The sequence below is a fragment of the Echinops telfairi genome, unplaced genomic scaffold (genome assembly GCF_000313985.2).
Source record: "Echinops telfairi isolate 266 unplaced genomic scaffold, ASM31398v2 ScPeMD7_7420;HRSCAF=8458, whole genome shotgun sequence".
In the NCBI taxonomy this organism is placed as follows: Eukaryota; Metazoa; Chordata; class Mammalia; order Afrosoricida; family Tenrecidae; genus Echinops; species Echinops telfairi.
This window is the reverse complement of record NW_022111320.1, coordinates 20,198,777-20,208,854: the sequence shown is the minus strand read 5'-3', so window position 1 is coordinate 20,208,854 and position 10,078 is coordinate 20,198,777. Positions and strand designations below refer to the sequence as shown.

The following is a 10,078-nucleotide window of genomic DNA, read 5'->3' as shown; positions in this document are numbered from 1 at the left end:
CCCTTGGGAAGACTCACCACAGCATTCCTTCCTGCCCCTCCTTTCCCAGTGGCCATCCTCCTTTCCTTCCCCTTAGTTCCAAAGGGACTAGGCTTTCAGCGATTACCTCTGGAGCCCTCCCACATCTGTTGAGTGCCCTGAACTGAACACAGGGTTCCTATTTATTGATTTCAATGCACACGAGCTTTGATCATCGCGGAGCTGCGCATGCGAAGGGCTAGCCTCGCAGCATGAGTGCAGCAGCTCTCCCGCTTGCCAACTTATAGGAATATTTGGAAGATGAGTAAAATAATGTCTTCCATATGCTAGGAAGAAGATGCTTCAGCCCCACGCAAGGTACGGTGAAAAAGCCCCCACTTATTAACAGACTGGCCTAGGTTAAGCTGCTCCCTGCTCTAGGCCTCGGGGACCTCATCAAACATAGGAGCGGAGTAAAACCCTGGTGCTCACGGACCGTGGCGGTGAGGACCGACGAGGCAGTTCCTGCCTTTGGCAATGGCTCGTTCCGCTGGCCCCGTGCTCATGCAGGTGCCTGCTTGTTCTTTCAGAGGAGAGTGCAGGACGTCATCAGTCCGATTGTGTTCGAAGCGGCCTACAGCCTCGGGGAGCATGTGACCGGAAAGGAGGAGAAGGAGCTGCCTGCCCTGACGCCAGTGCTCCGCTGGAAGAAGGGACAAAAGATCGCCCAGAAGAATCAGGTCAGAACTAAAAATCTATCGCTGTGAACAAGGGGGGTGGGCGGAGTGGAGGACCAAAGCCCATCTGTAGACAAGTAGACATCCCTTACAGAAAGGTCAATCAGGGTGCAGTTTAGCACCGACGAAACATACAACTTTCCTCTAGTTCTTTAATGCTTCCTCCCGCCGACTATCATGATCCCAATTCTACCTTACAAATCCAGCTAGACCAGAGCATGTACATGGATACAGATAGGAGCTGGAAACACAGGGAATCCAGGACAGATAAACCCTTCAGGACCAATAATGAGAGTAGCGATACCAGGAGAGGAAGGGGGGGTGGGGGAGAAAGGAGGAACCCCCTCCTAGATGAGATGGAAGAGTGCTGATGGGTGAAGCTCAGAGTGGTTGAGGGGAGACCAGGAGTTTACATCTACCCATGGAACAGAGACTAACTGGGACCAGTCAGGACAAAAGTGAGATGTGACCCTGAAAGTGAGGGAGCGGTGATAGTGGACGTTAGTAAGGGACGCGTTGGCTTCGCCCCTGCTCCACGCCGACAGAATGTCAAGCAGCCAGGCATTTTCTCCTCTGAAAACCATCAGGAAGTTGATGACTTGTAGCTGAATAAATGAGTGACACAGGAGAGTGTAGGTCAGTGGTTCTCCACCTTCCTAATGCCACGACCCTTTCATTCAGTTCTTCATGTGGTGGTGAGTCCAACCATAACATTATTTTCGTTGCTACATCATAACTGTCATTTTGCTACTGTTACGTATCGTAATGTAATTTTCTTATCTGCAGGATATATTTTCATTGTTACAAATTGAACATAATTAAAGCATAGTGATTAGAGCATTAAGTAAAGCATTTACCCAGTAATTATAATTCATTAAGTGTCCTTTTACCTCCAGTACTGCTGCTTTCAACACAGCAGCTGCTTTCTACACATGTGTGACTGGTCCGCATAAGCACATGATGGTGCCAACCCCGTCACATACACCCTGTACAAATACAGGTGTATGTGACGGGGTTGGCACGATGATGTCATCTTCATGTGGGCGGACTCACCTGGAGATGGATAGAGGAGCGGGTGTCTCATTCCTAAGACCATCGGAAATATGTGCTTTTCGATGGTCTTAGGCGACCCCTGTGAAAAGGTTGTTCTACCCCCCCAAAGGGGTCTCAACCCACAGGTTGAGAACCGCTGGTGTAGATGGTCTGGTTCCCAGAGGAAAGCCTTCCTTCGGGCATTTGGAGCCTCCAGTAAAAGGGGTGGGGTGGGAGGGGAGGGGGCTGGTGGTGTCATGGTTACGAATTAGGCAAGATATGCCATTGGAAACCGCCAGCAGCGCTACAGGAGAAAGACGGGGCTTTCTACTCTGTAAACAGAGTTGCTTCATGGAAACTCCCGGGGAGTCCCACCCTGCCCTGCAGGGCTTCTGTGCATCAATAGGGACTCAATGACCGGGAGTACAAGGGTGCGCTGCCTCCTACCACCCACCCAAACGCATCTACAGATTTCCTAATAGGCTTCTTCCCTCATTCATAAATACAAGTGGACAGTCCCAGAAACCTGCGTTTTGAAGGAAAATGTGGTGCATGAAGGAGAAAGACCAAAATAAAGTAACAGAATGATAACTCAGAAGGAAAAGTGATATTTCGGGGGATAGAAGAGGTTCTTTAAAACCGCAACAGCAACACAGTGAAGTGTATGCAGTAAACAGAAGTAAATTAAAAGAACATCTTCCATCTGTTAGAATGGGAAGTGTTTTCTTCTTAGACTGAAGACTCCTAAAGTTAAGAAAGAGGTTCTTAAAAATTAAGGGTATGGGTACCGAGCCCAGTGGAAGAATTCAAAGACAAGGCTCAGAAATGTAGTGAGGAGAGTGAACGGACAGATACACGTGAAATGAAAAGAGAGCCAAAGGATCGATCTAAGGCACCACCGCAAAATAAGAGCAATACCAGAAGAGAAGGGGAGGGAGCCCTAAGAGATACAATGGGAGAGAATGTCCCTGTTTATAAGAGTGAGAACTGTTTTCAGATATAAAGCCTCTCTCACTTTGCCATCAAGTCAATGCTGACTCATAGAAACCCCCTGTGGGTTTCCAAGATTGTAACTGTTTACGGGAGTAGAAAGCCCTGTCTTTCTCCTGCAGAGCTGCTGGTGGTTTTGAACTGCTGACCATGCGGATCGCAGCCCAACTGGTAACCATTACACCACCGGCGTTTCTAATGTTCAGTTATAAAGGCCCATCAGCTCACAAGCAGAATAAATCTGAAAGATCTTGAAATGTCCATGCTCAAAAGACTAAAGGAAAATTCCGAGTTGTCCTAGAAGACTCACTTGAGCTCACTATGGAATAAGAGACTGAGTAGCCCACTAACTTCCCATCATGAAGATTAGGAACAGGGCAGTATGTAATAGGATTCCAAAAGGTCTCATTGAACGTAGGCACCATATAAACTCGTGTATGAGCACAGTGATCTAGCACATTTTTATGCAGTTTGTGTGATAAAATTAGGTGCTGCAGCTGATACTTGGGTTTGCTTATACTCGAGTATATACGGTAATTTTGAAGTTGGAATTTTACTGATGGTTAAGTATGAGGTTGAAATGTGCTAGTGTTTCTTTTTAACTTTGGGGTATTTTCTTCTACTATATCTCTTGTCATTCCCTCTTATAACGTCAGTTGTTCAGAATAGATAGGACTCAAAGTTTACTGCCCTAGTAACCTCCCAAGAAAATTACCTGAGATGCAATTTCTGATAAAACAAGACTGGCAGCAATGAACAGCACAGTGTGGCACACGAGAGACTCTGGAACGGACCCTCTGGACCCCCTGACAAGAAGTGCCAGGACCACAGCTGCAGCAGGCAAGAAAAGCAGAAAAGCGGATCCAATTGAGAGCAGAAGATCAATGAGCAGGAAGAATGAAGAAGCAACAGGTAGAATGAATAGAAACTGAAAAATACGCAGGGTACTCTGCTGACTTAAAGTATTTTTTTCTGTGTGTACAAAAAGAAAGGCGACCAAAAACTCCAGGAAAAACAGAAATATGTTCAACGTGTCATGTTTTACATGTAAAATAAAACACAGTGGGATTTGGTGAGTCTAAGGAAGTCATGTGTATGTGACCTTAATCAAAGAGAAGAAGTGGAGCATTCTGGAATTTTAACTCTGGAACTGTGGAGAAGGGTATGCGTCCTGACCTCGTTTAGACGCTACTGTGACCAGTAATTAGCAGCTGTAATAACGAAAGCATGGTGTGCTGGTTTTAGTATTGACAGCCAGGCCAAAACCGAGCTCTAGTTTAGGATAGAATTTAAATGTCATTCAATTGTACTATATGGAGGTGCAGGTAGAACTGGCAGGCGTGTTTGTAATATTGTTGTGTTTTAAATCATTGAACCATACTGATGGTAAAAGTAACCAAAGGAAGGAGCTCTTTATTATTAAAATTGAGGTAGCCAACAAAGAGAGGTTCTTGAAGTGTAAGGCCCACACCAGCCACATCAGCATCAATGGAAACTTGATTAAAAAATACAGATTCCCAGGCCCTGCACCACACCTATTGAATCAGAAACTCTGGGAGTGGAACCGAGCAATCTGTGTTTGAGCAAGCCCTGCTGGTGATTCTGATGCACCCCATAATTGAGAACCACTCTGGAACTGAAACTAATGAGCTACCTGTCAAATAAATAAACTAGGAGTCATTCATTTACTAAAAATAATGTTTTACCTATCAAAATGGCACTAAGAAGAATGATTTACGTGTCAAAATTAGGATTGCGAAGGGGCCATGTGTAAGTGAGATTAAGTCTCCTGTATCCTGGCAGGAATTCAGCAGATAGCGTCTAACTCTGATACATTAAGGAGTAGCGCATTGGCATGCTTTTAGGGATATGGAAGCAATCACAGAGAGAAACATAAGCAGGCACGGGGAAGCCATGCAGAACAGAGCACAGTGTGGGGAGGTGTACAGCAGGGGGCTATTATTTTTTTTAACCATGTGATTACTGTGGTTGAAATTAAAATAAAAGAAAAATATTGCTCTTAGATTGCACAGATTTTCCAGGAGCCTGAGAAAAAATCCGGGAGAGTGATCTTTGCTTATATCCTTTCCTGATTTGGGGGTTAGGGGATGGGAGAGAGAATTTAACGATCGTCCCCCACGTGTCTTCCAGATGTTGGCTCAGTTTGCAGCAAAGAAAGACAGAGCGCAGGCTGCGCCGAGAGCAGAGCCGACAGCTGACCTGTGTGTACACACAGTGGTTCCACCAAGAGCCTCTCACTTCTTTCACAGGGGAAAGGGACTCATGAGACGCCTTTAAGTCATGTTGCCGAGTAAGCTTAGGATTGAACCCTTTTAAATGCCTTTATCTCTTCAACAAAAAGACACTGGGGCTACCCATATTGGTGCACAGAATTGTGAAGGGATTGTGCCAAATCACAGTGCAGTGGTCCGGTCCTGTAAGAAATAGTCTAGCGATCAAACTCACTGCCATCAGATCAGTGCCGACCCATAGTGACCCTAGAGGAGCAGGTAGAAGGGCCGTGGTGAGATTCTGAGGCTGCATCTCTTTACAAAAGTAGAAAGCCTCTCTCTCCCAAGGAGCACCTGGTGGTTTTAAACTGTCGACCTTGCGGTTAGCAGTCTAACTCATAACCCACTGTGCCACAGGCATGCACCTCCCCTGGAGGCTGGCTGAGAGCATGTTCAGTGCAGGCTTATTGATGAAATTTACACAGGAACTGGAGGGTGTCGGGGGTAGGCCGGAGTCTGTGTGAAGACCAGTCTTGGGAGAAGGTGAGTTTGGGTGTTAAGCTCTGAGTGAAGAGTAATGTTGCCACCCACACTGAGGAAGATTGGGATTGTTGGGTCCTCTGGGATGACAGCCCTAACACTATAGGCCTCTGTAGCACCCTGACTCCTCTAGCCGGATGAGCTTACATCTCCCATTGAAGATTTAAGGAAAGTGGAGACCTACTTACCTATTCTCGGGGGATTTCTGAATAAATGGGTACATACAAGGGACCTTCAGAAAGCTCCTGGGAATGTTCAGTGATCTTTCAATGCTATCTGTCTATGGACTTTTTGAAACCCCTCATGTGCACACACACGTACACACATAGTATACATGTTGTGGTTGTGTGTCATCAAGCCAGTTCTGACTCAGTGACTAGAACCACCCTGGAGGGTTCCGCGGCTGTCGGGAGCAGATTTCTAGAGGCTCCCACCCAAGGAGAGACATGGGAGGTTCTGGCTGAGAACCCTTGTCCTTTGCATGACCACAGGCAGTATGTTCCTGAGGAGAGTGGCTGGTGAGACCTCCTCTCACCGACTTCACACATGGTATCAGCAGGGCCCACTCCCTGGAGAAGGGCATCACGCTTGGCAAGCTAGAGGATGAACAAGATGGATTTGTACCGTGCCTGCAACCGTGGGCTCAAATAGCAGCGATTATGAGCCTGTGCAGGGCAGGGGCATGTATCATTCTGTGACACTGGAGCTCACTCTGAGTCCAATCATGTTTCAGGTCTCTGCTCAAATGTCCCTTCAGAGAGCCACTCCTCAACTCCGCTCTCATTCCCGACTTAGCCGCTTGTTGGATTCCTTCATCACACCTACCCCTGTTTGGTAACCTTTTGTCGAATGGCTGTTCTGTCGACCTCAGCAGAATGGACAATCCATAAGAGAAAGGGTTCAGTTTGTCTTATTGGCTATTGGTCCCCTGTTATGCCTGCCTGGTCCACAGTGGCTTCCCGGTACATATAGCTGAGTTGAAAGAGTCCTTCTGAAGGGACACAAGCCTAGGTTGTCCTGCGAAAGTTGGACATCCTATCAGAACCTCATCCTTGGGCAAGTCAGCAAAGCTGACTCATGAAGCAGAGCAGGCTTCTCTAGCTCCCTGAGAATTCCTTGTGGCAGGCGAGCCTGGCGTGTGCTTTCGGACGGCTTCCCTACACCAGCATGTTGATGCATGTGAGTGTAAGCTGATTATTGGAAACCCAATTTGGTGGAAATACTGCCGGAGAAAGAAGTTAATGGTTATGTTGAGAAAACTGCTCACTTTGTCACCTTTTAAGGAAAAGATAGACACTTTAAGACTCATTTTCAACTGTGTTCAGCCTATAGCTTTGGGGCCCCTTGAGCTGGAAATTGTTGCTCTCCGCCCCTCCTACTCCCAAGACCCTTCAGCATTCTGCTCATGGGAGCATTTGCAGGAGCAGAGCTCCATGACTGTACGTGAAGCCCACCACTGTTCATACAGCCTGGCCATTACGTAATGCTTTCCCAGTCGAGGGGCCCAGCTGGCTTCGGATGCGGTTAGTGACAGCTACAAGGTTTATTTTCATGGTCGTATATGAACGTCTGTGCAGAGGGCGTGGAAGGCTGAGGGGCTGGGAGGCCAGAGGAGGAGTGGGAACAGGAACCGAGCCTGTCAGAGCCTGACAGGTTTCCTCGGCCAAAGCAGGGATTCCACATTGTGCGCCTGGATCCTGGGAGCCGGTGGTCCCAGCGGAGGCGGGGAGGGGATGAGGAGATCCCACCCCAGCCCTATTTCAACCCTGCTCGTTATTGTTCTAAGGAATACAGATGAGGCTTTCCAAACAGCTTGGAAATCCAAAGAGGTCGCTCTGCCCTGTCCTGTAGGGTCACGATGAGTCGGGTGGACTTATTGGCAGGGAGCGGGAGTGCGTTTATACTCTGTGGCACGAGCTTTTGTGTCAGTCTTATCAGATAGGACATCGTGGCGAAATGCATGTGAAAGTGGCCGGGGTTCACGTTGCCAGCGAGCCGTCTCCTGACTCACGGCTAGCTACTCCACGTCCAGCGGCTTCTGACCTTTGAGAGCCATAGGGTTCTTCAGGCGCTGGTCTTGGGGCGTAGAGTGCCCAGCTGTCCTTCCTACCTCATCTTGGTGTGGAAGCCCGCGGAATGTCCATCACAACACGCCGCCTTCCACGGGCAGACAGGGAGCGGCTAGGCTTGGGGTGCGGCAGGTGGGGATCAACCCACATCCCCCCGTGGAAGGCAGGAGTTCTACCCCTGAGCTCCCCTCCCCTCCTACCTTCAAGTACACGCAAGAACCAAGAAACTCCGCTTCCTCACGGGCCAGAGCCGGGGAAGTCTGGCTATGTCCGCGTGGCTCCAGCCTCCCCCAGAAAGCAGAGACATCAGCACCTCCCCATCCCGAAGTGACCGGTCACACCTGCAGCATTTCCGCTTTCGTGTGACGTGTGATCCTTGTGACGGATGACAAAGTTGTTGTCTCGTCCTCTACAACTTTTTTTTTTAAGGGAATCACTAAGGTTTCCCCCCAGGTCCTCCAGTCCAGGGCTTGTGTCTGTAAGGTCCCACCGTATGGAACACGTCTCCCGCAGGCGTGTGGGCTGGAGTGTGGTGCGACTATGTGAATAAGGAATCTCGTGGGTGCTGGTCCCGGGCTAGGAAAGAAAAGTACCGGTAGGATCTTGGAATCTTCTGAGGTTATCTAGGAAACCCAGTGCAAAGACAGGTTGCTAGTTGAAGCCATCCTGGGCTCTACTGAGGGGCTGTCCTTGTGGGTGGGCGCCGAGAAGCCCACTGGCCTGGAGAAATACTAGCGGCGGCTCACCCTCACCAGTTTTCAGTCCATCTTCTGCGCGTCCGTAGCTCACCTGTGTGTGGCAGAGCCGCCGTTCCAAAGACAGACTTGCTTCCAGCCCTCGGACGGCACCAGCCCCGCTGTTTGGGTTGTTCTTTCTGCTTCCTGCTTGTGTCTGGCTAACAGCAAGGGAAATAAATACGTCGTTGGAGTGTAGCGAACACAGTCGCCTCAGAAGAGATTTTGTCACCAATATTAAAAGTTAGGGGTCGTAAAACCAAAAGAAGAAGAAGAACAAAACCCCCAAACCCCTTAACTTCCATCAAGTGAATTCCTAATTGCAGTAACCCAACAGGACAGAGTAGAACTGCCTCTGTAGGTTTCTGAGACTGTAATTCTTTATGGGGGTCGATAGACTCATCTTTCTCCTGAGGTGGTTTTGAACTGCGGACCTTGCAGTTAGTAGTCCAACGATGATGAACCCACGAGGCGACCACAGCTCCACGGGAGGTGCAGAGAGCCCTGAAATGTGACCTGTCACAGTAAATGTGGAAAAGGCACTGGGGGGCAGTCCCAAGGGCAGAGTGGGTGCCTGCTGGGGCCAAGACGGCCCCGGCAGCCTCAGCCTCCCGCTCGCTTCTGCAGAGGGGCTGAACTGGGTGACCTGAGCCACGCCGAGCCATGGAGTCAACCTTGGACACCCAACATCGGAGCGTAACACTTTGGGTTTCTCACACAGGACTGAACAAAACTGGGGCTGTGTTTGTGCCGAGAGGGAGATCAACAGAGCCATTTTTCCTCGCCTGATTGCAGACTGTGGAAAGACAGCCCATGCAGACCCTGGGATGAGAGGGGTTTTCAGCGTCACAGTCACAGAGCCCCTGTCTTTCTCTTCACCTGTGAGCGTGAGACTCCGAAAGTAGCGACATCTCCGTAACCTGAGTTCAGACACCAGACTCTGAGCCCTCTTCCTCCTTGTCCAAGAGTCGCTTGGATAACAGACTAACGAACGCTGAGCATCCCAGGGGCCCACCAATAACACGCCACACTGGGGACACTGTTTGGTAAAAAGAGCAGCACTGAAATGAAGCTGAGAGGAAGAAGCCTCACGCGCTCGGCTCAAGGCCCGTGAAGGCTGCATTAGGTGCTGGTGAGCTGCACGGGGCTGGGCCCTCGGGATACCACGTGGACTGTGTCCCCTGACCATCCAGGCAGAATGCTGCGTCTGGGGCCACAGAGCTTCAGCAGTCACGCTGCACATCCGGAAACGTCACTCCTGTTAGCTTCAAAATAGCTTTCTTGTTCACTCCTCTAGGGGTGGGATTTGAAAGGAAAACATTTCGTCCTACCCCAGCCAAAGGCTCTCCTTTTCTCAGACTTCTGCAGGGGGTTTTGGGTTGCCATAGCAACCCTATAATCAGTGTTTCATCCAGGTCAACAATTGTGTTTTAAAAATAAGCAAATATCCCTAAGTCAAAGAAACTGACCCTCCCCTGAATGCAATATGGCTGGAATAGGCAAATAAACTTGCTATGAGACCAGGAAGGAATATTGTTTTCCAGTGCAGATTTGGATCTGCAAACTGGGAGCCCCACTGTCTAAGAGCCCTGGGTGACTTCCTCTCTGAAGAAGAGCCATCCTTGAATTACATGGTCCCACAGGCAAAAAAACCAAATGACATGTTGCATTGGGCAAATCTGCTACACAAGACCTCGCTGCAGTGTTAAAGAGGCAGGATGTAACTCTGAGGGCCACGGTGCTCCTGACACAAGCCATGGTATTTCTAATATCCTATGCAGGCGAAG

The 10,078-nt window shown here is 49.1% G+C and overlaps 1 protein-coding gene across 1 annotated transcript in view; it reads left to right on the top strand.

Moving 5' to 3' along the window:
- Window positions 1-10,078, top strand: part of ITGA9 (integrin subunit alpha 9) — a 313,829-nt gene that overhangs the window by 127,503 nt on the left and 176,248 nt on the right. Inside the window, exon 9 of the mRNA XM_030887657.2 lies at window positions 549-698. Coding sequence (XP_030743517.2) covers window positions 549-698 — 150 coding nt within the window. The remainder of the gene's footprint in view (window positions 1-548; window positions 699-10,078) is intronic.